The 27,665-nt window shown below is 41.6% G+C and overlaps 1 protein-coding gene across 6 annotated transcripts in view; it reads right to left on the bottom strand.

The window, feature by feature from the left end:
* The window catches only part of DPYD (dihydropyrimidine dehydrogenase), a 504,044-nt gene that overhangs the window by 206,033 nt on the left and 270,346 nt on the right, over positions 1-27,665 (bottom strand). For 5 of the 6 annotated variants that reach the window (XM_035123777.2, XM_035123779.2, XM_035123778.2 and 2 more), the window contains 2 exons: positions 19,836-20,020; positions 5,609-5,824 (listed from right to left, as the gene is read on the bottom strand). In XM_035123777.2, coding sequence (XP_034979668.2) covers positions 5,609-5,824; positions 19,836-20,020 — 401 coding nt within the window. Of the gene's footprint in view, positions 1-5,608; positions 5,825-19,835; positions 20,021-27,665 lie in introns of those variants that run through there. The other variant, XR_009557876.1, reaches the window with a different exon arrangement.

Here is a 27,665-nt window from a genome sequence, read left to right on the forward strand (position 1 = left end):
TGAAATTGTAATTCCAACTCTGCCCTTGGTGGACAGTGGAGAAATCTGCAGTCCTCATGGAAAGGGAGTGAGAAAAGCAGGGCCAGACAAGGGGCACCCAATTGCCAGCAGTCTGCAGAGTGAAGTAGGATGAACGGTGCCGGGAGCAGCCACCACAATCTAACAAGAACTTGTATTTGAAAAAGGCGATTATGCTATCCCCAGGGCAACACTATGTGCACTTGCAGTGGGTAGAAACAGTCCTAATGCAATAGTTTTAAATTATTTTATGCAAGCTACTTTGGGGGTCCTTTCTTGAAGGAAATACAGAATGAAATCAGATAGAGGCAGGAAAGAGAGATAACCTACAGTGAATTAAGACAACTAATTGATAATCTCGTTCCTGTGTTTTCTACCCAAACTATCAGAAGCTTTCTAAGGTAGAGGTCTTTAATAGCTATCTCAGACCTATCTGCACTATACATTTAAAGGAGCATAGTACCACTTCAAACTGGGAGCTGCAGTTTATTAAGGGTGCTCAGAGTTCTTAGAAGATCCCAATTCCTCTCAAGGTGCTACAATTCCCAAAGTTCCATGGGAAGAATAATTGATTGTAAAACAACTCTGAGAACTGCCACACTGTGAGGGGAACAGGAGTCTCCCAAGAACTCTCAGTTCCCTAAAACTACGTTTCCCAGGATTCCTTGGGGAGGAGCCAGGGCTACTTAAAGTGGCATGTATAGTGCAGATGAGGGCTTACTGGGTGATTTGAAAAAAAAACAAAAACTTGAGAGGCCAAGGACTGAAACTGGGAGCTTCTTAAGACTACACCTTAAAGACTAACAAATTCAGTATGGCATAAGTATGGCATAAGGAAATGTAACCCTAAATTGGAAGGCATATATACATACACGATGTGGTGTATGTTGTCCTGAACCCTCGGCCTACCTGGCGGCAAGTCCCACTGGCCCTATACATTAGGACAAGTCCAAAGCTCAGCAATCAGGAAACACAATCCAGCGTCAATCCATGCAAGCCAAGTCCAGAGTCCAAACTCCAGTGGTCAGAAAATGCAGTCCAGGGTCAATCCAAGTAAACCAAGTCCAAAATCCATCAGTCAGGAAACACAGACCAGAATCAAATCCAAAGCACAGTCCTATAGACTTCCTGGAGCTTCCAAGCCGAGGATCCATCAGCATGGGCAGTTGAGCAAACATAGCACCACAGCTCTGCTCCCATTTTTTCCCTCTTGAGTCTTGATTGTAGCACCTGGGCTTGATGAGGCAGGTGTCCCTCACCTGTCCTGAGCCTAATACAACTGAGGAATCACACACCTCCTCCCAGAGCTAATGAGTCCCACCTGGCCAGGTAGTAAGCTGGGCTGTGGGCCCTTGCTTGCCTCAGCCTCTCTGACCCTACCTCCTCTTGCTCTCTATGCCTCAGAACCTGCCTTGATCATGGAGACAGGAGCCCCTCCGACTCTGGTGTTGGATCCTGCTCTTCTGGTCCATGCACACTGACCTGCCATCCCCTTGCCACCCTCTGTCATCCTGTGTGTACTTCCCACAACCCCAACCTCTCTTTTCCCATCACCGGCTTGCCCCGGTGGGTCCCAGTTGCGACTGCACCCCTCGTGGGGATCCTCTTCCTGTTGCCCTGCCAGTTCATGACATGTGTGTGTGGTGGTAAGAGTAGCGAGGTCAAAGGAACAGAAAAGGCAATATGCAATTCAGAAGAAAAAAAATTCCTCGGATTGCAAACGCGTGCGAATAACAACAAGCACTCAGTTTTAGATAATTAGCTAACGTTGAATCTCTCTCATGCCAACATTTTTTTTAAAAAAAAAATTCACACACATCAAGAATATACACACTTCCAGGAAGCTTATATTCATTCTTAGATGTTAATTTAATAGGAATTCCATTTCAACTGGTGGTACACTCAGTACTGAAATATTAACCACAATTTGCAATGTACCCTTTTTCCAGTTCCAATTAGATATGGACTAAAGGGATTTTACATTTTTTTCCCAGGCAATTCTGCAGACATGGAACTAAATGGAGTGGTTTTGTAGGACAAACTGTATTAAATTGGTACAAGCCAAGGTCTACTTTATCTAATCTCCCAATCTCTTCTCCCTCTAATATGCAACATGGTATCATTGCATGGCCATTAAAAAAAGTATTTCAGACATATGAATGCTGACTATTAATTCTATGGCAAAAAAATAAAGGTGGAGATGGTTTTATGGGTCTAGGCCAGATGGAGAACACATATTTACTGCAGTTTCCTTCCGCCTTCCATCTCATATGACAACCTCACGTTAACATCAAGTACTCCTTTGTCAGATTTGCCAGTTATCTTCGTGGATTTTGGACTCAGCTAGACTGGAAAAGAAAAAGCGATTTATATGTGTTGTATATGTGATATAACACTGTGCCACCAGATGGTGATGTGGAGCCCCGTTTTTCTCTGCCTGTTTTCCCTGTTTAAATTTACAACGCTTTAAACTGAAACACTTTTCTGATGTCTCTAGATTTAGCCTTGGTGTGCATGATGTGTGTGGTGTGAGAGGAATAGCATATTTGAGTCTAGGAAAAGTTTAAACGATCGGTTTATCATTTTTTCTGGTCCCAAGTTCAACACAACACATTTCATTTTCGCTTGCCTTTTTCTTTAAATGCCCTCATGAAAATTAATCAGCATTTTTAGTGTCATTTCTCTAAATATACACATTTTTGTCAAATCTGCAAAAAAAATTGCAAGAAAATTTGCCCAGCACAACACATTTTTGCATGCCAGTTTCACACACAAACACACCTTTCCTCATGCATGGATTTTGTATGCATTTTGCGGTTGGTGAAGTGCGTTGCAATATTTGCAAAAGTTGTTTCAGTTTGAGTAATGTTCCGGGAGTTGAAAATCAAGCTAGGTTTCCATTAAAACATGAACAAGACTGAATTCAAGACTCATGAAATATATACAGTGTTGCAAACCATTCCCTTTCAGGGTGCTACAGCCATACCTCAGTTTAAGTACGCTTCGGTTTGAGTACTTTCAGTTTAAGTACTCCGCGAACATGTCTGGAACGGATTAATCCACTTTCTATTACTTTCAATGGGAAAGTTTGCTTCAGGTCAAGTACACTTCAGGTTAAGTACGGACTTCCAGAACCAATTACACTCATACTTCGGGTTAAGTACGCTTCAGGTTGAGTACTCCGCGGACCCGTCTGGAATGGATTAATCCACTTTCCATCACTTTCAATGGGAAAGTTTGCTTCAGGTTAAGTACGCTTCAGGTTAAGTACAGACTTCTGGAACCAATTGTGTACTTAAACCGAGGTACCAGTGTTTTTTTGGCCCTCAATGTACAGTTAACCGAAGAGGCAATGCTATATATTTTCCCCCATTGCAGCCATTTCCATGGGTGAAAATAAGCCAGGGACACCACGATCTCAAACTCCTCCTGACCCAAGTTTTTGTGTCCCTGAGAATTAATGAGAGCTGAGTCAGTCCCCTGAGGTCTGTTCTTGCGACTCTATAGTGTGGTGGAATGCAAACCCCCTTCATTATAACAAAAAGGCTTTCCCCCACAATGCAAATAGCGGGTTTCTGTTTCTGTGTGTACAACACAGGGTAATAGAAGGACCCTTTTAATCTACATCCTATATTTCAGAACCATCACATGGAAATACATTAGCTAATTTTTACTTGTTGGACAGAAACACGCCTTCTAAGTCCCGTTAATGTGGTTTTCTGCAGCTTACCAATAAGCGTGCACTGGGGAAGGAGATGAAAAGCAAATGCGGAATAGAACCGTCTGTGAGTGGCAGGGATGAGCCTGCGCGACACGAGGCAAAGAGGTGTCAGCAGAAGCCATGGAGACAATGGTGGGGAGACTGGAGAAAACTAGAGCTGGACTTGGGGCACACGATGGTTCACAAGTACAGCCGGTAGGTCAGTGGCTTTGCAAATCTGCTGTAAAGCAGGAGACACAATGACGGCAGCAGCTATTACAGCACCTTAATTAAGAAAGTGGCTGCTTCAGTGATCCAGAATTAATTTAGGCTAGACAACAATTATAACACAGCCTTCTGGGTGACTCCATCCTTGGTTAGACACATATGCAGCTCTGACCTGTAGACACAGACTGTGACCTGACCGAGCATTGAAATAAAGAGAAAACGCAACCCTATGTTTTGAAGCGGAAGGGAACAGAAGGAAAGTGCATTTTGATTTCAAAGGGCACCACCTTATCTCATCTTCCTACAACTCAACCCTCTCTAGAAACATGATTGCTTTTAGGCTACCAGAGAAGGACAGACAAGTGACAACCAAAAATGAGAACAGAACTGTGTTGTGGATGAGTTTGGCAGCGCCTGTTAGCAGGGAACAATTTGACATAGGAATGGAGCAGAAATTCAGTTTCATTAACATCGGAATGTGACTCTCCTTAATTTGTGCTCCTCAAAACTATACGAAGCAGTATGAGAACCAACAATGGATATCTTATACAAAATTGCATGCAAACATGAGTATATCGGGAGGAATGAATGTTAAAAGAGATTCTTAAGATGAGTTTTTAATGAGAATGTTGTTAAAAGAAAATTGCACGCTTCTCAGGGTTCAATGGCACAGCAAGTCCAAGGAATGACCCTATGACTGCGAACTACTGACAACAGTGTGATCACCTTTCAATCACAGCCTTTCATAGAAAAAAACTACAAATTGCAATACCAGAGTCATTTGATTGTGAAGGTTCAATTCACATTCCACTTGCATGGAATAAAGAGAGAGAAGTCAAGTACAGATAATTCAAATTATGCCACAAATTTGAAATTAAATCTCTGAAATTTGAAAATCTCAAAAGACAAAATGGGGAAAACAAAACACCTCATACTGTTTTTCATTTCCAGCTTGCAGCTGAGGAGGTCACTCAGATGTCATGTGGGTAACAGTTTTAAAAGTATGCACAATCAAAACATCTCTCACTGAAAACAATCTAAGTGGCTTCCAGACAAGGGGAGGATGTGATTTTTTATATATATATATATAAAAGTTTGGAGTAAAAATATAGCTTAGTCCAACAACCCCCTACTTGCTTAATTTGGCCACCAGAGGCCAGTCCATTCAAAAATATATATATGGATAACTTTCCTTCTATATATTATACTGAATGGTATAGTAGAACTACTGTTTAGAACTATGGAATAATGAACTCCTGTGTGTTCTTGGCACCTGAACCTTTCATATAAATTGCATCCCTGGGGCTGCTTTTGGGGATTCCAGTGCGACACAAAGAAACATACCATTTCTGGAATATGTGTACATGCAGGTCCCACCATGCACTCCTAGGACATTGTTCGTTAGACAAGTATTCACATAATGAGCTGGTGATTTCCATTATTTCCTATGGGAACATTTCTCATCCATGCTTTCTCCCACCATGCTCTCTGCCTGAAACTGCTACAGCCAATCAGCAAAAGCCAAACAAAGGAAAAACTGTCCAATCTCTCCTGTTCTCCGATTTGTCTGATCTCGCTCCCTCTCCCCGTGGTTTCTGCTGGAAACGGCTGCCACCGACCAGCAACACACACAAAAAAAACCACATGGTGTCACAAAATTACCTTGTCCAGAGAAAAGGTTTTGGTCAGTGCAAATCCCCATCCGGCTTCGAAAGCTCTGCGGATCATTGGCGAACTTGTGGTGGGAGTCGCACTGGCGAGGCCAAAGGGGTTTGGGAACTGGATTCCAGCAACTTCTATACTGATGTCTACTAAATCCACAGGCGTGTAGAAAAGAGGAAGCTGGGGTACAGCAGGAACAGCAATGCCGTGTAAAGACTGTGTAAAGAAAACAATGACAGCATGGAAGTTGGCTTAATAAAAGTAATATTTTTATATCACCCCCATCTGGCTGGGTTTCCCCAGCCACTCCCAACAGAACATTAAAAACACAATAAAAGATCAAACATTAAAAACTTCCCTAAACAGGGCTGCCTTCAGATGTCTTCTAAAAGTCAGATAGTTGTTTATTTCCTTGACATCTGATGGGAGGGCATTCCGCAGAGTGGGAGCCACTGCCAACAAGGCCCTCTGCCTGGTTCCCTGTGACCTCACTTCTTGCAGTAAGGGGACTGCCAGAAGGCCCTTGGCGCCGGACCTCAGTGTCCGGGCTGAACGATGGGGGTACAGACACTCCTTCAGGTATACTGAGTGGAGGCCGTTTAGGGCAGGCATAGGCAAACTCGGCCCTCCAGATGTTTTGGGACTACAACTCCCATCATTCCTGACCACTGGTCCTGTTAGCTAGGGATGATAGGAGCTGTAGTCCCAAAACATCTGGAGGGCCAAGTTTGCCTATGCCTGGTTTAGGGCTTTAAAGATCAGCACCAAAATTCTGAATTGTGCTCGGAAACTTACTGGGAGCCAATGTTATTTCACCTCCATTTCACCCCGACAAACTTCTGACAAACTAAAGTTAGTGCAATGTGGGGGTGCTCTCACTTCAGCCTCAGAGTAACCCTATGAGAGTTGGCTAGCTGAGAGTAGGGAAATATAAAATGGTCTATTTCCACTTAGCTTCATATACATATTTTTGCAACACAGTTTTGCTTAATATATACATACAAACAATGTTCTTTAATATGCACATTTCTGTATTTTATTTTATTTTATTTATTTATTTTACAAAAATATACACTTTTATGTACAATTTACCCCTGCATAAGCATTTTTGCACACGTTACTTGGCTGGAAAACTGCATTGCTACATTCAGAGACATGCAAAATTCAAATGATGGCTGGGATTCACTCTGTGTATTGTTTCAGAAAGTGTGAGTTCACCTTTAAATATGAACTGAATGGAAATTCTAGCTAAGACAGTCTCTGCCACTTGACAACTTTCCTTAATCAGAATGAAGGGAATCACTCACATATGTGTGCCTTCATAATGTCAATAAATACACTGCAGACAATCAAATCAAGTTATGAAAACAATGAAATGTAAGATCCCAACAAGTTCAGTCGCCTAACCCTCCAATATTTCTCCAATGAAAATAGGGATGTCAATAATAATAATAATAATAATAATAATAATAATAATAATAATTTATTTATACCCCACACATCTCACTGGGTTACCCCAGCCACTCTGGGCGGCTTCCAACATATATAAAAAACATATTCAAAACATTAAACATTCAAAACTTATACAGGGCTGCCCTCAGATGTCTTCTAAAGGTTGTACCCTCCACCATTTCTCCGATGAAAATAAGGACATCCTAAGGAAAAATGGGACATTCTGGGATCAAATCAGGGCCTCTTCCTAGAAAATAGGGGCACTTGGAGGGTCTACAGTCATTAACCACGATGAGAGTCCAAGACTGAACTTGTCTGCCACTTTAAGAGGTTGGAGACACTGATTCAGTAGAATGGTGGGCCTTAAGCTCACTGCTATCCTCCTCATCTTTTCCTGATTTATGAAGAAGCTGATTTGTTGCAAACTGTGACAAACCTCTTATCTGCTCCTCGTACCCAAAGTGGGTGGGGGCGGGGGCGAGGAAGTATGTGAGCATGCACTGTGCATGCGACAACAAACCACAGCTTGGCATTAAGTCTGAACAGGTTTCCGAGACAGCTTGCAAACCGTGCTTTCCCCCAGACCACAGTCTCCCAAGCCTCTTTCTTGCCTTCCGCAGCAAGCAGTCAGAAAAGGCAGGAAAACAATATTTATCTAACAAAAACTGTCTGCTTCTTAAGTATTCAGTGGTACTTCGACTTACGAAGACAATCCGTTCTGCGGCCGTCTTCGTAAGTCGAAGTCTTCGCTTGTTGAAGCGCCCGTTCTGCGCAGGCGCAGAACGCGCACGCGGTGAAAAGACATCCGGGTTTGTCGACTTCGGAAGTCGAAACCTTCGGTAGTCAAGTCGTTCGGATGTTGAGGTATGACCGTAAATAAAACCTCAGGCCCTCCAAGTGCCTCTGTTTTCTATGGACAGTCCCAGATTTACAGAAGTTGTCCCAGTTTCTGATTTGATCCCGGAATGTCCCACTTTTCCTTAGGACGTCCCCACTTAGGCCAATATTCTGCATAACATATGGGACGTTTAAAACAACAACAACACAGAGCCTTCTCCTGCAGTCTGAAGCGGTACAGTCCATTCTACTCTGGTACTTCACAATTCTAACCTGGAGCCCCTGCTAACATGCCTGGGAGACCTAGTTTAGGACAGCTAGTTTCTGCCTGCTCCCCTATCTACATCTTGCTCATTGTTCTCCCAAGGACACTACATGGTATGAGGAGCTAATATACTCGCCTCCTACATCTCTCTAAAAATGAAACACTCCATCGGCATCCTCTTTTAAATTCTTCTGTACCTTCCAGCTTTTGTAAGAAAATTCCTCTACATCTCTGCACCTTATTCACCTGCTCTCCATTTCAAGCTTACCCCTCCCCCCCAAAAAAAATAAGATTTCCATTCTTCCTCCCTTGTATTTCCACTGCCTTCCCCTCGTCTATTATTTATTATTTAATTCTGTAATTGCATTATTTACAGTCAGTCAGAGATGCATTTTGTATGAAAGTCACTATTCAAATTAAAATTGTATCGCACTGCAGTACATTATGCCCTGGCTCTGGATTCTTCAAGCGACTCAACAGCGTTTTCTAAAGAGATGCACTTATTCACCTTACAGAAACACAATAAGGAAACTTAAGGATGTGAATTAATACCAATTTCTCTTCCCCCCCCCATCCCACCTCCCAAATAACTTGTACTCAAATTATCTCTGAAATGTTTGAATTTTGCATTGAGGCAAAGCTACATAAAAGATAAACTCCTGGCAAACCAAATGTAAAAGCTCAAATATTATTCTTTTACTGAGAAAGAAAGAAGATTTTTTTTATGCAGCACAACACTAAGGGAGTGTTCTTAAAGCTATACTGAAGTGAATGGAAGCTTCTGTGAACCGTCAATGAATCCGGCCCCTCCGTTATTAAGTGCCCAAGTGCCTTTCATCTTAACAGGGATAAAATACATACAGGAGGAACTCAGAAGAGGAGGGAAATGGAGCCAGGACTTAATTTATTCACTTCCTGTTTGTGAACTCCACAAGAGATATAATGCTAAGGGAAGGAAAAGAAAGGATATTGCAAATGCAGTTCCTTATTATCACAGCTCGCCCAAATGTGGATGATGCCTACAGTGTGAACAGAAATATCTGGGATCAAGAACAAAGTGGTTCATAGACATCAGGGCCTAAGTGAGGGCACCGGAAGCTGCACAATACACAAGGAGGGAAGGGGAAAAGAGAGGAAGTGACAAAGTGTCATGTCACAGCCAAGGAGGAGGGCAAAAGGGGAAGAGATAGAAATATTAGTGCTGCTTCTACATATAGAGTCAAAGGTATCCTCGGGCTTCCATTAAAAGCAGGCAATGCCGTTTATTAGGGAGGTGTATTATTTCTGTCTGTACCCTGAATAATCAGGTGAATCGGGATATGTTGGGTCATAATCTCACATCCCCAAGTTGGATCCTGCTGTTAACAAAATATATCAAGCTCCAGAGTCGCTCTGTTGCCTCCTGTTTTCAAAAACGTTCCACACAAAGCTTCCACCTTTCTTTTCTAAGGTGGAATCTACACACATATAAAAACGCTGTGAAAATGCTTTTAAAACATTTTGAAAAAGACATTGAATTTGGCATAGCTCACTCTCGCCATCTAGTGTCACATTTGTATATTCCACTTTACAACACATTTAAAACGTTTTATATGCAGCTGTATAGCGGAGTACTAAGTAACAAAACCATTCCTATTGGGGAAATGGCCAGAACTTGAGAGCAGAGGGGGTGGAAAAGGGGGAATAAATCTTTCCATTCGACAGACAGGTCTATCTCTTCTTGATGACAGTGAATTCCTCCCCACCCCACCCCAGGGCAGTCCAATCACAATGATTTGGGGGAAGGTTGCTAAAGTCAAGACGTGGGTCATCCTCCTTTTCTGAGCTTTGGTGAGGAGAGCAAGGCATGATTGGTGGAGCTAAGACTACTTGGGTGGCCAGCCCCTTTGCCAATCATATTTTCTTTTTGCAAACAAAACAAAACAAAACAAAGGCTATTATTATTTTAACTTCTTTTGAAATCCCAGTTGATATTTTATCTGAGCAGAGCCTTTGAGTTTAGGCAAAATTCAGTAGGGGAGACTTGAAAAAATGTTAAGGGGAATGCTAAGTCCTTTCATTAACTTGCTGCCCATATCTTCCTGCATTACATATCTCTCTCCTCTCCAAGGAACATTCAGGGGAGTTGGGGGGGGCATAATGGGGTGGGGGCAGAACAGGGGAATCCCCACTTATGTGTGTCCTGCAATGGAACCCCAGTTTAAGCAGCTCCCACAGGGGAGCCGCAGGAAGAATGTGGTTGGTCAAGTGAGGCATGGAGTCAGAAAGGTTGCAAACCACTACTCTAGGGTGACCAAGAAAAATAAATCAGTCAATAAGCCACACCATTGAAAGTATTCCCATCAAAGCATGTTCTTTGGGATAACATCAACAAGATGGCTTGGGATCCCAAATCCTGGCGATGTTCTAAGGGCAACAAGAGCTTCACAGCAATTACGACACGTTGAAATTCCCCTGGATGATTCAGGGTGGAAGCACAGATTACAGGTTCACCCTACACAAATGCCAAAGACCAGGAAAAAAACTATTTATGTATGCTATTAAAAGGTAAAGGGACCCCTGACCATTAGGTCCAGTGGCGAACAACTCTGGGGTTGTGGCGCTCATCTCGTTTTACTGGCCGAGGGAGCCGGCGTACAGCTTCCAGGTCATGTGGCCAGCATGACAAAGCCGTTTCTGGCAGAGCAGAGCAGCGCACGGAAATGCCATCTACCTTCCCACCGGAGCAGTACCTATTTATCTACTTGCACTTTGAGGTGCTTTCGAACTGCTAGGTTGGCAGGAGCAGGGACCGAGCAAAAGGAGCTCACCCCATTGCGGGGATTCGAACTACCAACCTTCTGATTCCAAAGATGGAAAGAAGAATCCGTTCCAATGAAAGACAGTCAGCAACTAGACAGAGTGGGGGAAACTTGTTGAATATGTGAAGACAAATTTTAAACAATTAAAAATGTTAGCAGGATTGACAAACACGAGCAGAAACAACTTAAAGGGATCATAAAGGATAAATTTGTAAAAGAAGGTTTGAATTGGTTATGCAGTAAGCATATATTATATAAAATAAGGAACCACAGAGAGGAGGGGAGGGAAGTCAAAGAAAATGTAGGTTGAATTTGTTTAGATTTAATTTTTGTTGTTAAAACACTGCAAAAAGTAAAAACAAGATTATATATATATATATATATATATATATATATATATATATATATATATATATATCCCCATGTGAAGAATGAGGATGGACACAAAGATTAAATGTTCACACTATGCTGCTAAAAAGCAGATGCCTTAAATAGAATGCCAAGCATGGGCAAAATTCAAACAGTATGCAGCTGTCTGTGGGTCCATGTATAATAGTAGTCACAATTTCAGATTAAGAGAGTCTCCTGCAGAACATTTTCTGGATAATGATTTAAACAGGTTGTGAGAATTCTAGATGCAACAGAGGGCTTCGAAACCTGAGCTATAGGACATTTGTTTTACGAACAGCTTTAATCAGAGCTAAATGTGAATGTATTTATAGCTGGTCCCTTCTAAACCTTTGGTCTTAGCTTTTACTGAGATGCTATACTGCATGGATGGAGAACCTATGGCCTTGTAGTCGGGAGATGGACTCCAACTCCCATCAGCCCCAGCTACCAACATCTGGAGGGCCCTTCCTTACACACCAATTGTTGATAGCAGTTTTCAATAATAGCCGATAGCTTCTATACTGCACTATAGGGAAATTACCCAAACTACACATCATTAACTAATGTGAAATTGGCAGGCTGGATGGGTTGCCATCTCCTGTATTCAAGAGCATGCCAATCTGCTTTGCATCTTTGCAAATATATTTTTAATTTCCAGATTGAGAGGCTACAACGGTGAGAACAATGCAGAAGAATGTCCTCATGTAGATGAAAAAGGCAGAGAGAGTGCTATGCTAGCCCTGAAAAAAAGCAACAACCCAGGGATGCCTTGACCTGCCTCTAAATTACGACTGTCCCCAAATAATGCCCCGAATCCAACAACTAAAATTGCATGTGGTCCCAGTACTGCCAAAGCAATTGCCAAATTATAGTAATCGCTGCCACAGCAACCAGATTTTACTGAGACCGCACACCCAAATAAATGCCTCGTGGCTACCCATTCATCTAGCAGCTGGAAAGATGACACTTGACATTTGGAAACTTTCCTGTGAAGATTGCTGCAAGGCTTTTCCCATTAGCTTCATGGTGAGATAGTAAGGTCGAATAAGCTCCCTCAAAACCTGCAAAGGGTAACGGAAACAACTCTAACATTAAGCCTGCTTGATCTAAAATTCCAATTGACAAGCTACGAATTGTCAGATTTCCTCCAATGCCTTTAGTTATATTCCGGGGAAACGTGTGTTTTATGGTGTGGATCCGTGCCCAACAAGGCATACGTGGAAGAAAAAGCGGCGCAGTTAGAAATCAAAGGGCCGATTCACATTCTGCTACTCAGAGGCATTTGCCATTATGAGCACCATAAAGGGTGAAGGGGAAGATGCCTAGAAAAAGCTCTGAAGGCAAATGATAGAGTTACATGACCGAAGTTGAGGTCAGGACTTGTAATCCGAATGGGAGATTTCCTGGGCACTCTGACCTCCCCAGAGGAAGGGTGAGGTGTTAATGTACTGTATAAGGGTTTATACATGCAGAGAAAAAGGACAAGAAATGTGTGCTTTCTTGGCGTGCTGTTTATTTAATTTCCGTGTGCTGTTTAATTTGGGTGTGTTTTGTCCTGCATCTGCAGGTAGTTAAGCATGTGAGAATGAGTCAGCAAGCATGTGAGAACGACTCAGCACAATCTACAGTACAAATGCTGCTGTGTTTAAGGCAAGTTTGCTCTTGGCCCCTGTCCTTGGCCAGAGCATAGTCTATATGCTGTAAGGAGACTGTATCTACAACTGTATGTAAGTGAAACTACAGCATTATACTGTCAGTAAAGGAACAGACTCTTCCTAGAACTGCTTGGTGTTTTTCTGTTCTTTTGGCACACCCCGCTGGCATTAGAATGGGCACTCTGTAACATAACGATGATATATAAAATGAGGAAGAATACCTGATGGACACGTACTAGGCAACAATATCCAAATGGCTCTTCAGTGCATGTCTGGGCAAGTCTTGTTTTTATGACATTCACTAGGACAAACGTTTTCCCAGTAGTGATGTATGGAAATGAGAGCTGGACCATAAAGAAGGCTGATCGCCGAAGAATTGATGCTTTTGAATTATGGTGCTGGAGGAGACTCTTGAGAGTCCCATGGACTGCAAGAAGATCAAACCTATCCATTCCGAAGGAAATCAGCCCCGAGTGCTCACTGGAAGGACAGATCCTGAAGCTGAGGCTCCAATATTTTGGCAACCTCATGAGAAGAGAAGACTCGTTGGAAAAGACCCTGATGTTGGGGAAAATGGAGGGCACTAGGAGAAGGGGACGACAGAGGACGAGATGGTTGGACAGTGTTCTTGAAGCTACGAACATGAGTTTGACCAAACTTTGGGAGGCAGTGGAAGACAGGAGTGCCTGGCGTGCTATGGTCCATGGGGTCACGAAGAGTCGGACATGACTAAACGACTAAACAACAACAACAAGGACAAATGTACGTACACATGACAGAAATGACTGCCATGTACAGTGTGAATCAGTCCACAGTTGTCTATTATCCTATGTGCTAGCAAAAAATATAAGCACCGTTTTGTCCTTATTCCAATGCACAAATGGACATCCTCTGAAATGCAAGGAACATCAATGCTGGAGAGGGCTCCACATCCACATCAGTGTGTATGTGTGTGTGTGAATGCATGCCAGAATCCCCCAACAATTCCAGACATTTGGGCAGTCCTTAGTCATACAAAGCCCATGGCTCTCAATAGAGTCCCTTGGAATTTGGGGTTAAACAGCAGTTTACTAGTAGCGCCTTGGTATAAATACATGTGTCTGGAGGCAGGGGAGCTTAAACCTACAAAGAACCACAAGATGTGCTGCCAATCAGATGAACACAACACAGATGAACACCCAAAAGCCATGCCATCACGGATATCAGTGCTACAAAAACCCTCAGACATGTTGACAAGATAATATTCACACCACAGTTACAAGATGGTCTGGCAATACAGATCATCTCTATATGGGAGAGAAGACTATTAGGCTGGCCTAATAGCAAAGGGATAGCAACAGGAGAGAACAGTGGCTTGCAGAGCGCCACTTTAGTGTGGTTGTGATTAAGATGAGAGATGTACTAGACACTTCAGCCAGGGCTGTTGGTCTGGACACCAGCTGAAGAAGGAGCAAGGCAGTCAAGCAGGTATATATGGAGAGGCAATCAGAGGTGAGACTGAAATTGACCATGAAAAGTTTGTTTGGACTTAGGAGCCAGCCAGGAGGAAGCCTCTTGGCCCCACGAACCCTCTTGAGTTCGTGGTTGCAGAGGTGGAAGAGAACAACAGCTCCTTCTTCCAGGAAGCTGGCCACTGTGGCATAGAGAATGACATACTTGGATCTAAAATCCCTGGTTTGTGATGTTGGAACCTTACTACTTCCTGTGCTGCACTGCACAACCCCCACGACATACACATGGACATTTGCCTGCCACTGCACTCTTTTTCCTGATAAATGCTCTATTGCAATGACTGGAAGATGTCCCATTTTTCCAATACCTGCAAAAAAGTGATACACCAAACACCTAACTACTCCCTGCTCTCTAATAATAATAATAATAATAATAATAATAATAATAATAATAATAATAATAAATGTTTCTATAAGTTGGACTGCGACTCAGTAGAAATCTATTGGCATCTCACTTTATAGAATGTGGAATATTTGGAGACTTTCTTCCAAAAGCTACAATTTGAGGCGAATTCCACCATGTATATAACAATGTACCTATGTTAACAAAAAAGAGCTGGCAGCATTTATGGCACTTATTTCCCTCTCCCTTAAAACAACAACAACAACAACAACAACAACAACAAACTTTCCTTTAAAGTCCCTGGGTTAAAGTACCACAGAGGCTCTTATAAAGATACCCACAGACTGACATACAGCCAATTGGGTCTAATTCAGCATAAGTATTTTGCCTCAAAGCACAAAGTGCAATCCCCACAGAAATGCACAGAGCCGGAGCCAGTGGAGAAATTTAAAGATCATGATCTAGATGCTGCAAATTACCTTGTGAGTGATAACCAAGTCGGTATCATCCTAAACATTTTAACAAAATAACACTGCTGGCTTCTTGCTGCAACCTCAGATCCAGCTCCTTATACTATCATCGAATATAAATGGGTTTCCTTCTTTCCTGTCTCCCCTTGCTCTCCATCCCACAGTCTTAACTATGCAGAACTGGTAAGTCCTGGTCTGTTCCAGAGCCCACAATTTTGCTGGGTTGCCATTTGGCTCAAATAAAATGTAATTCTCTCTCTTGAGAATTCAGGAACACTGAGTATTCAGGTTAGGGGAAAAAAAAACCCTGGAAGGATTAGTTTTCCCACCCTGAATAACCATTTCCGAATCACAGCACCCCCATTTGATCTATGACAAAGGCTTGATGGAGCCAGGAAAACATGGAAACTGTCCCCAAAGAAAGTGCTTCCATAGTTCACAGGAAGCATCACATTGCATTTCCTTATTTGAACCCTACTTGCTTTAGCTACAGCAGATTAACATGGCTCTCCTCTGAAAATAATGAAGAAATGCTCAGTAAATCAGAGATGTGGTACCCATGGCCCTCCATGGTGTCCAGGTTGGCATGGCCAGGGATGAGGGATGATGCGAGTTGTAGTCCAAACAACACCTGGAGGGCCACAGCCTCCCCCTCACTGCTTTAAATATTATTTTCTACCAATCCCTGAAAGTGATTCCCATGCCATCGTTGCAGAATGGGCACATAAAAAATGAATGTGCTGCCAAAATGCGTGTGTATGTACTGCTTCATCACATCCCACATAAATTCTCTTGACTGACACCCAAGTGTGGTTTTCAATCTGCTTCAAATGGCTCTGGAAAAGAAATCTCTTACAAAAAGGAGTACCTGAAATTTTCTATTACAGTAATGGGCGTTTGGGAAGGGAATGGTTGTACCCATTCCCCTCACCCCTCAGAGGGCCGGTTTTTAGGCTATTAAGGGGAGGGATGTGATAGCATGTGCCATTGCATTAACCTAAAAGACAAGGGTTGCTTCCAAACAAAGCAGAACCACAAATCTTATGGAAAATACAACAAGTTTGGCTACATGAACCAGCTATGTAGTTTTAGGAGTCATGGCAAGTAAACAATCATTTGGAAAATAGCCAAACAAATATACTTGGTGAAAGGCTAGGGAGTGGTGTTCTTTATGCTACATCAATCCACATACAGTGGTACCTTGGTACTCAAACAACTTGGAACCCAAACCCAGAAGTAAGTGTTCCGGTTTGAACAGTTTTCGAAAGCCGAACACGCTCCATTTTGAGTGTTACGCTTCTGATTTGAGTGCCACACTTCCATTTTGAGTGTTACACTGAGGTCTGTCTGCTTTTGCTATTTATTTTGTGTTTTTGTGGCTTTTTTGTTTTGTTTTTGTGACGGTGTGGAACCCAGTTCAGCTACTGATTGATTGATTGATTGATTGATTGTGTGACTGCAGTACATTGTTTATTGCTTTCATTTTATGGATCAATGGTCTCGTTAGATAGTAAAAGTCATGTTTTAGGGGTTGTTTTTAAAAGCCTGGAACAGATTAATCCATTTTGCATTACTTTCTATGGGAAAGCACACCTTGGTTTTGGAACACTTTGGTTTTGGAACGGACTTCTGGAACGGATTAAGTTTGAGAACCAAGGTACCACTGTATGAAAATGCCTCAGACTCCTCTAACAAATGTCTGTAGTTCTATAAAGTGACCCACCTCATATATTGAGAACCATCATTGAGAAGCATCACTCCACTTACTTATCAACTGGAGATCTGCTTAACACGAGTAGCCAACCTCTTTTGGCCTGTTGGCACATCTGGAAGTTTGAAATGTGCCAGGAGTGGAAGAAACAAAATGGCTGCCATGGGGATGTGACATAACGGAAACAGTTTACACATCTACATGAGCGGGGAAAAAGAGACAGTGCCCCATCAGCTCCCCATGAATGGAAGAAAGCCACTAACATCAGCCATTCTCATATTTGTTCAAAGAGAGAAGCTATTTGCACCTCTTCTCTGTTCAGAAGAGAAGAGAGACTGAGCCAGTGCAAGCAGGAACTGAGCAAGTACAGCAAACAAACACTCTCTCATGCAATGTGGATTTCTGAAGCGGTATTTACTGAAACCTTTTGTGGGCACCAGAGGAGGTCACATTGCCACCTATGGGTACCTTGCTAGCAACTCATGGATGGCGCAAACTTATCCAATGAATAATGAAGACAATGGTCAACTAAGAATTGGCTGGAAACACAGCTATTACGAGCTGACGGTTTAAATAATTTTCCTGGTCTGAAATTTATTTTACTTTTGAGGCAAAACTACTGACAAATCATTATGGAGGTGGGTCTTAATATTGAGTGCAAAGGAGGAGGAAATGTTTCCACACTAATCAACAGCATTTTGTTTCTGTTTTAAACCAAGCCCTCTCCCCACCAGCATTCAGTATTTGAACAAGGATATTTTCCATCTTGAATAGTTAAAAATGAAATTTCCGGTACCACTTTTCAGTTCCAAGTTGTCAGGAAGAGCAAGGCCACTGTATTTCCTTCTTCCTTTTTCATTAATGACATTTTCTTAAGGATATGCCATGTTCTACAAACTGCATCTTATGAATGCAAGAAGGTCTATGCAAGACAGCCAAAGAAACATGTTTAGTATCCAGTCAGAGAATTTGTTCCTTCACCTCTCTGAGCATATTCCTTACACATATTTTTCCTCTCCTTTTTTCCCCCCTTGTATAAATTTCTGTCCACAAGCAAGGGCTCTCGTGTGACAGCCAGATTTATCTGACAGGTAGGCAGCTTGCCTTGTGCAGGTGCCCTTGTTTTGTATGTGTATACGTATTTTAGAAAGTGATGGTGTGATCACACCCTGTACATAATAATTTCTGCCCCAGGTGACAACGCTAAAAGTATTTTGAAAAACAAAACAAAGCAAAGCAAAAACTTCCATGCTGTTCAAAACACTGAGATCCTTTAATATTTATAAGCTATTTCCCCATCCAATTACTTGAGTAAAGTGTATTATGCAGTGTGTTATGCATTAAGTTGCATCCCCTTTGGGTACAAATAAGAATTGTTATCCAATGAGAATTACTTAATTTTTTAAAAAATAAAATAAAAAAAATCACACTAACAGAACCAACCAACCCCTAAACAATAAACCAGGCCCTCTATTATTTTCCAGTTTCTATAGCTAATTTGGGGTGGAGAACCTATATTCCTCCATATGTTGTTGGGACTCCATAAGAAGACAAAAAGAGCTTTGATAGATTGGAAGGCTTATCTATTGTTTTCACAGTGGTCAAACAGAAACCTTTAGGAAGCCCACAGGCAGAATGGGAAGAGAATATCACTCAATTGGTATTCAGTTCTCTATGGTGTTGTTGTTGTTGTTTAGTCGTTTAGTCGTGTCCGACTCTTTGTGACCCCATGGACCAGAGCACGCCAGGCACTCCTGTCTTGCACTGCCTCCCGCAGTTTGGTCAAACTCATGTTCGTAGCTTCGAGAACACTGTCCAACCATCTTGTCCTCTGTCGTCCCCTTCTCCTAGTGCCCTCCATCTTTCCCAACATCAAGGTCTTTTCCAAGGATTCTTCTCTTCTCATGAGGTGGCCAAAGTATTGGAGCCTCAGCTTCACGATCTGTCCTTCCAGGGAGCACTCAGGGCTGATTTCCTTAAGAATGGATAGGATTGATCTTCTTGCAGTCCATGGGACTCTCAAGAGTCTCCTCCAGCACCATAATTCAAAAGCATCAATTCTTCGGCGATCAGCCTTCTTTATGGTCCAGCTCTCACTTCCATACATCACTACTGGGAAAACCATAGCTTTAACTATACGGACCTTTGTCGGCAAGGTGATGTCTCTGCTTTTTAAGATGCTGTCTAGGTTTGTCATTGCTTTTCTCCCATTGCTTTTCTCTCTATGGTACTGGACATAATGCAGCCTTATCCTCCATGAATTGATCTAATCCCCTTCCAGCTCAGTAGGTAGAGCATGAGCCTTGTGATCTCAGGGTTGTGAATTCGAGCCCCATGTTGGGCAAAAAAAGATCCTGCATTGCAGGGGGTTGGAGCAGATGACCCTCGTGGTCTCTTCCAACTCTACAAATCTATGTTTCTAAAACTGTCCAAGTAGATGGCCATCACCCAATTCTGTGTGAGCAAATTCCATACTTTAGGAATACACTGATTGAAGATGTTCTTCCATTTGTATGTTCCAAATCTCTCACCACCCAGTTTTATTGGATTATGCCTAGTTCTAGTATTATTTGAGAGGGAGAAACAACTTTTCCTCATCCATAACCACCAATGTCCCTGACCATGTTGGTTAGGATCTATGGGAGCCACAGCCAAACAGGATCTGGAGGGCACTGGTTCCCCATCCCTGATCTAACCCTTTCCATAAATTACTCTGTTATCAATTCCATGATTCTGCACACCTGACAGGAGAAATCAAGGTAAAGTCAAAGGAGAGTCCACTGAAAACTCACCTGTAAGTATTTGTGCATGAACCAGGAAGCTTGCTTTCCGTCATTCACTGACTCCACTGTAGTGTTGGCCAGTCCACCAACATCACCTCCTGCAAAAATCCCAGGTTCGCTCGTTTGCATGGTCTCTTGATCAATTTCAGGGAGACCCCATCTGTTGAACTTGAGAGGGTGCAGGGCTTCTTTTACTGTTTTGTAAGGAAAGAGAGGGTGGGAGGGAAACAGAAGAAAGTAGATGACACTAGTATCTACTGTATGTTTTGAAAAAACAAACAAACCTGTTTGTCTGTACACTTGAATTTTCGGATACCCCTTAAAATATCTTAACTAAATTTTTCATGTCAGCTCCTAAAACCAAGAGGAACAGGTTTTGTGTCTGTTTTGGAATACCACTGAATGCTGTTTCAAAACAAAATGGCAGATTGCACTGGAAAGTCTGGCTTCTTATCCCCATTCCTCTCTAAAACTCCCTTGGTGACTTTGCATCAGCCATGAACTCTCAGCCTCAACCTCATAGGGTTTCTATGGGGATAATATGTGGGGTGAGATGTAGATTGCCTTGTATTATTTGGACAAACAACAGGGTACATGTGTAATAAACAACAAAAGCATACACTTATATTATTTGATGTATTGTTCATTATGGTTTGATTCAAGATGTCTTGGAAAGGTTTTGCCCTGAAAACCGGCAAACAATGAAACAAACAATGGCTATGATAAATTAAGCCAGGAAACAATTAGGCAAATAACTAAAATGGCAAAAAAGAACGGAACATTGTTCTTTTGCTCATGGCAAAAAGTAATTTTAACTTCAAAATAATGTCATTTATTCTGCTATAATTTAAAATTCAGAACAATCTGTCATTTAAAAAGCACTAGCTTCATACCTTAATTTTTCGCCGCATATGAAAGTACATTTGAGTATTATTTTTAGCCCATATTGATGCCCTGCATCAAATGAATGACTTTTATGTAGGCATTACTCTATTATGGTACCCAGGTTCTCCCCCCACCTCCTCCAAGTGACAGGGTGGGAGGTGGTTTGCTTTTTTAAAGCATCACTTGGGGACATACCACACACAGATGCAGATTGCTAAGGTCAATTAAACTGATGTAGTTGTGCTGTCATATATGTAAAAGAGAATCCTGCTAGTATATTTCTCAGTTGTCATAGACAGTGTCAAAGATGTGTTCTGTTTCTACAAGAGATGAGCATAGGCAGCTGTGTTTTGCCTTGGGAAACCCTCTGTAAAGTCAAAACTATCATTATAGGACGGGATCAGATTTCCATAATTTCCCATTCTCTATTTCCATGTCAATGAATTAAATAATGGGATAGAGGGCAACCATGTGTCAAGGGCTTGTTAGTGGGGCAGATCAAGTGGGGGGGGTGGACTTCCAGGATGGATTTGAAGGTGGAAAGGCAACTGAGGCTGTAGTAGACATAGGGCTGCCCCAAAGAAGTTATATGGGGGTGCACATTCAAGGCTTTCTTTCAAATGTTTTCTGCAGCTGCTCCAGAAGCGGAAGAGTTAAGCCTCTTTAATCTTTACAAGTGGCTAGATTCTTCAGCCTCAGAGATGCTATGGTAAATAAAGTCTATTTGGGTCATGGTCACCACTGTGGCTGAAAACACTGAGAGGAGAATCTGTGGGGTGGCAGTGGGTGGGGGAGAGCAAAGCAAATTGGATTTAGACTCTCACACAGGCACTATCTCAAAATGCACGGGAAGGAAGTAATAATTAAGCCCAATATCTCATTTTTTTTGATACAGTCAACAAAACGCTATTATGACAAATTAATATGACTACCACATAGGGGCTGCTAATACTGATAATGCCAAGCACGAAACGTTTTGAAACCCTGAATGCTAAGATAAAGCGCTGATGGCTTAGACAAAAATACCAGGAAAAGAAACTGTTTTGCATGTTTCAGCAGCTAATTTTAAAACTGGAAATACTGTGTCACTTTCAGGATCAGAAGCGATTAGTCTCATTTAAAGTCCCACCACTTGCAGAAAACGGAACTGAACCAAAGCAAACAAAGCATGCATTTGGTTAAGTCTGCTAAAATAATTTACAAAGTCCCAAGACTAGATTTCTTTTCTCCAGGTATCTGACTTCAAAGCAGCTGAGTTGGTTTAATATTTCTACAGATAAAATATAGAGGAGCTAACGTTCCAGGCTATATTTCTCGAAACCTTAATACTGTAGGCACTTCATAGGTGTTGGAGAACGGTAGTTTCACAACTATAGTAAACAGGAAAAATTGGCTAATTAGACTGTTAGCTGTGTGGTGTAGTGGTTAGGATGCTGGACTAGGGTTCAAATCCTCTCACAGCCCTGAAGCTCATTGGGTGTCCTTGGGCAGTCACAGCCTAACAGGATTGTTGTGATCATAAAATGGGGAGGGGAAGTTGAACCATGAGCATCACTCCCTTGAGCTCTTTGGAGGAGAGGTAGAATATAAATGCAATAAATATTGACCACTACTCTGAATCCAGATTCTTGATGTTCCTGTGTGGTTCATCTCACATGGTCTCACCCTCCCAGGTTACTGTGGCACTAGTGGGAGGGGAGAAAAGTAGCTGTGATACCACTATCAGGAAACAGGACCCTGTTTTCACTATCAAGAAATATTTTATTCCACTGCAGGGACAACTTATATTCTTCCAGCAGCACTTGAAAGGCTGCCGGTACTGCGAGTAAGACAATCACTATGCAATCTGAACAGATTATTCAAACTGGATGACAGCACGCCAAAGTCACCAAGCAATAGCAGCACAAATGCAGAAACCAAAATAATTTTGTAGACTGCATTATAGTTCAAGCTGCTGTGTTCATTTAGCAAATAGACACAAATAGGAAAGCATCAACCAATTATACACCACTTGGCGTTGGGGGGGGGGTGTCCCTACGAGTAATATTAAGATATATTGAAAAGCTGGAATATATTTTAATTAGCAAAACAAATCAAATGGAAAAGATTCCTCAAATAAAGCTTTAAAAGTGACACAGTGTGTGCTTGACTGCCATTACTAATTAGGTATCCATGTAATGTGTGTTCAATTTGGGCTTATTTAAATAGCAGAAATGCTCATTAGCTGCAGTATTTCTGTGAAGCCTCAGTAAACAGTTTAATGGTATTTTATGTTTAACCAATTTCATAAGTTCCTGTAATTTTGGCGTTTGCAGCTCATTAATGTTATTTTTGATATACATCTTGCAGACTTCTTTCACCGAAAACTGGCAGTATTCCCTTGACTGCGCTTGGGATATATAGTGACATCTGCTTAAACCAGAAAATGTAAAGAAAGGAGAGGGTGGCAATAACTTTATGATAGAGCCAGTTTGGCTCTTGTGTTGTTATGGCAAAAAACGAAACAAAAACCCTTTAAAGGTTCAATAGAAAGTGGCACAGGGGAACATTGCTTGGGAGCCTAAATTGACTGGATTTCTTGGGGAACTGAAGCAGATAGAAAAGCATATTTCTGAGCTCTTCCTGTAATGTATTGTACCGTTTGCACCATCATTTTGATATATCATAAACGAAGTAAGCTAGATGAAGCTAGGTGATTTTAGACCCTGGTAAGGATGAGGGAATAGAACAGTTTCCATATCTCTCATTATTTTCAAGTCTTACGGTCAGTTCTCCAAATTTCCACAGCATCCTTCGCTTCTTTTTTAAGCTCTCATGAAAATTTGTCAGCTTTTTAGTGCACTGGCACAGAGTGATGATATAGGTGGCCTGCTAAGGACGTTTTCTTTGGGACTTCCTCACCCCCAACCCATCAACCTCAGGCACAACCTGGCCTCTGCTGCTCTTGTAGCCAATGAGATGCCTCTTGTGGCACATTAAGGATGTACAAACGCTTTCCTCAGCTAAACTGATACATTTCTCTAGCCCTATTGAAATTATTTTGTCTTCTCTCCAAACTTCAGGCATTTCGCCTGAGCAAAACCCTCAAGTAGAACGTACTTCAAATTTTACCTCATGTCTTATTGGGACAGCATCTTTAGAAGAACTTGCGTCTTTATTGCGTCATAGTATTTCAATTTTATTTAAAACAGGCAGGAGGTGGGAGTGGAGGAAATTTCCATATTCCTCTACCTAAAGAGCTTGTATGCATTGTTAACATTTCTTTAATTCTAAAATTGAGGCCTAAGCAGTCAGGGTCCACTCATCTCCAGTGCTATTTTTTCTTTAAAAAAAGAGGTGCCGGAACTCACCTTGAACACCTCCCTTGTTCTCTTAAAAAAGAAAGCAAGTTATTTTATTAATCAAGATATGAACAGGATTTTATTTCAGCCATAGATCACCAGAACTCAGTTCTGACATCTCTCAACGGCACCCACCTGAGAGGTGCCAGAACTGAGTTCTGGTGACGTCTGGCTGAAAAAAAATCCTGTTCATATCTTGATTAATAAAATAACTTCCCTTCTTTTCTTTCTTTTTTAAAAAAGGAGGGAAAATAGATATAGGCCTCTACCTAGAAAACTTGTGTGCATTATTGTTTCTTTATTTCTAAAATTGTGACTGCAATAGTCAAGGTTCACTCTCTTCATCCAATATATTTTCTTGCTTATTTAGGTATGACATAGTTCCCTTAAGGTGTGCACTTCTGGATTCTAAAAAAAACAACAACATATGTACATATCTATATTCCTCTCTATTCTGTTCTTTGCAGCAGCTAATGTGGAAATAAAACACATTATTCTGGGCTCAGGTCTGCTGCCAAATTTAAGATTATCAATGGCCTCTTAGTAAGAGCAAAAGTGCTATCAACTCCTAGTGAAACCTGGCAAATAATGATAAGCAGAAACTCTGAGCATAGCTATTCACAAGGGAGGAAAGCCTATTCTTGTGCAGGTATTGGGGAAATGGGAAATAATAATAATTACAGAAAGATCACGTTGTGCTTCACAGCAACTGTCTGAGGCAACACGAGTCTGTGCTTAAAATAGCCTTCTAAAGTAACTTGGCTTTTTATCCCCTGTAAAAATAATCCCATTGAAAATTATGCACTTTCTGTGTTATTTGTAATGGGTGTGCCTCATAAACGGTATCATACGAACAAGGCTTTTTTCATATGATCATGCTTTTACCTCTCATCACTGAGTTGTTTCAAAGGCATGATAGCAATGCACATATGCAGCGACATATATAATGGTGACAATAAACTTTGTGAATTGTGTTGGTATAGCAGAAGGTTTCCCTTCTGGAAAGGCAGCCTTGTTCCTGGATGCCTCTTCAGCAAGGCTATAATGACTTTAATTGTGACGTTTAGCTTTTTTTTTAATTTTAGCTGTTGCTTTGTTAATAGTGCTTCATAGATTGCAATCGCTTCACTCCTGATTTGTTAGTGATTCTATACGGCTTATGCCGTATTTGTGATGTTCTATTATGTCCTATCCTGTTTTTGTTATTTATTGTTTGTAAGCCGCAGTGTTTCCCAAACTTGGGTCTCCAGCTGTTTTTGGACTACAGCTCCCATCATCACTAGCTACCAAGATAAGTGGTCAGGGATGGTGGGAACTGTAGTCTGGGGAGAAAAACACAGCTTGAGACCCAAGTTTAGGAAACACTGAATAATAATAATAATAATAATAATAATAATAATAATAATAATAATAATAATTTATTATTTGTACCCTGCCCATCTGGCTGAGTTGATCCAGCTATTCTGGGCAGCTTCTGGCATATATCAAAAAACATAGTAAGACATTAAACATTAAAATAGATGAAAAGCAGCATAGAATTATAATCAATCAGTGGCAAACATTTTCAACAGTGGGGAGTGGCTTCACATAGTGGCAGGGCATAGGCTATGCATGGAAAAGGTCCCAGGGTTCATCTGTGTAGCATCTTCATGAAGGGGTGGGAAGGATGCTTCTCTGCAATCCTGGAGAGAGCTGCTGCCAGTCAGTGTGGACAATATTGAGATGGACCAATGGACTGACAGCATTATCAGCGTGCATTTCTTGGTACAGAAACTATTGATCTGATGTGTAAAGATCTTTCCTATTCTAATTGATTCAAGAGGGTTCGGGAAGCTTCTCTATGTGATATAAACTGCTGCAAGGTGGAAGTCCCAAGCTGACAAGTAAGTTTTTATTCTGCCTAGAAACAAGCAGAAGGTTAACGATCTTTGGGTTATTCCTTCAGAGAAGCTGAACATCTGGTTTAAACTGGTTCTGTTATCTCTTTCACGCAAGGTCATTCTGACTATAATAATAGGCCAGAAGGAGCCTGAGTTTCACTTTCTCTCTCTCTTTCCTTCCGCTGTGGTGTTTTGTACGTAGTATGCTAAGTATTAAGGTTCTAGTCCTATTGTAAGTTATTTTAAGTTTAAGTCAGGCATCCCCAAACTCGGCCCTCCAGATGTTTTGGGACTACAACTCCCATCATCCCTAGCTAACAGGACCAGTGGTCAGGGATGATGGGAATTGCAGTCCCAAAACATCTGGAGGGCCGAGTTTTGGGATTCCTGGTTTAAGTTAAGTCTGCTGCAACTGGATTTCTTATGGACTGTCCTGATCCTGAATGTATTGGATTTGTGGCCATTATGCTCATTTGCCTTCAGTAGCAGTAAAACTCTGCTGGATGAAATACAATTGCCTTTCGTCTATTTTGGGGGAATCCAAAAACGTGCCTTAAGTTTATTTTTTTAGTCTGCTAAAAATCTCTGGATCAATATTGAGCAGAATTCATGACAAGCATAAGGCAGCTTCCTGCGCTGTACAAATGGCAACTCTGACTATAGCCAAGAACAGCCCTTTCAGGAGAAAATGGAATCCCTGTGGCAACAACAGGAAATTGAAGTGCAGAGAACAAAGGAGGATAACTTTTTGCAGCCGAGAAACAAATATGGGGAAGGGTGGCAGACTATTTGTACTGCGAGTTTTATTGCGGCTCTTTTGCCTTTTTTTCTCTCCAAAGCAACCTTAAATAATTCATTCCTTAAAAGTTACTAACAAATAAATATTTATCATCACCCTCATCATCTACCACAAATACATTCCTTGTGGAGGCTGAAAAGAGACCTATTGCAGGGAAACAACAAAACTTAATCGTGTTTCACAACAATGAGGGGCAGATAGTTTTTGGAGGTGCCCTTTTGAAAGGGTTGGGTCCACAGGGGGAAATCTTTCTCAGGATTCCCCCTGTCTCAGGTGTTATTATCCCCCAGAAACATAAATGTCTCTAGTTATTTCTAAATCACACGAAATAATCACAGTAAGTTATCTTAAGATAAATTCTTGTCATTATATTTTAAATTTAACCTTGGATATATCCAAGAACTGAACTTTGCTATAAATCTTCCAGCCACACTGGGACTGAAGCAAGGGTGGGCTAATCTATAGTCTGTAGACCATCTATAGGTCCCCCAGATGATTTACGATGCTCCCGCAAGCCTCCAATAATTTGGCAGCCATGTAGGCAATATTTAAATACAGAGAAAGAATGAGAGATCAGATATAGATAAAAATATATTTAGGCACTGGGCAGGATGTGGTGGGATGAATATCTGCTGAATGTATGGGTGTGAGTGTGCATGCGTGAGAGATCGTGACATGCCAATATGGCCAACCCTCAACGTGGCCCTCAAGCTGAAAAAGCTGGTACTTCCCTGGACCAAAGTTAGAAATTTCACCCCTGAATGCTTCCAATAATGAAAGCTTCAAGATTCTCTGCCACATATGAAGTACAGCAGAACATCCTATGCCAAATTACTAATACACTGGGAATGGATGAAGATGAAGTGCAACCCAGCACCCTCTAGTGGTCATGCCATGGGCATAGTGCAGCCTTTCCCAACCTTGGGTCCCCAAA

Source organism: Zootoca vivipara, chromosome 7, assembly GCF_963506605.1.
Source record: "Zootoca vivipara chromosome 7, rZooViv1.1, whole genome shotgun sequence".
Lineage (NCBI taxonomy): Eukaryota > Metazoa > Chordata > Lepidosauria > Squamata > Lacertidae > Zootoca > Zootoca vivipara.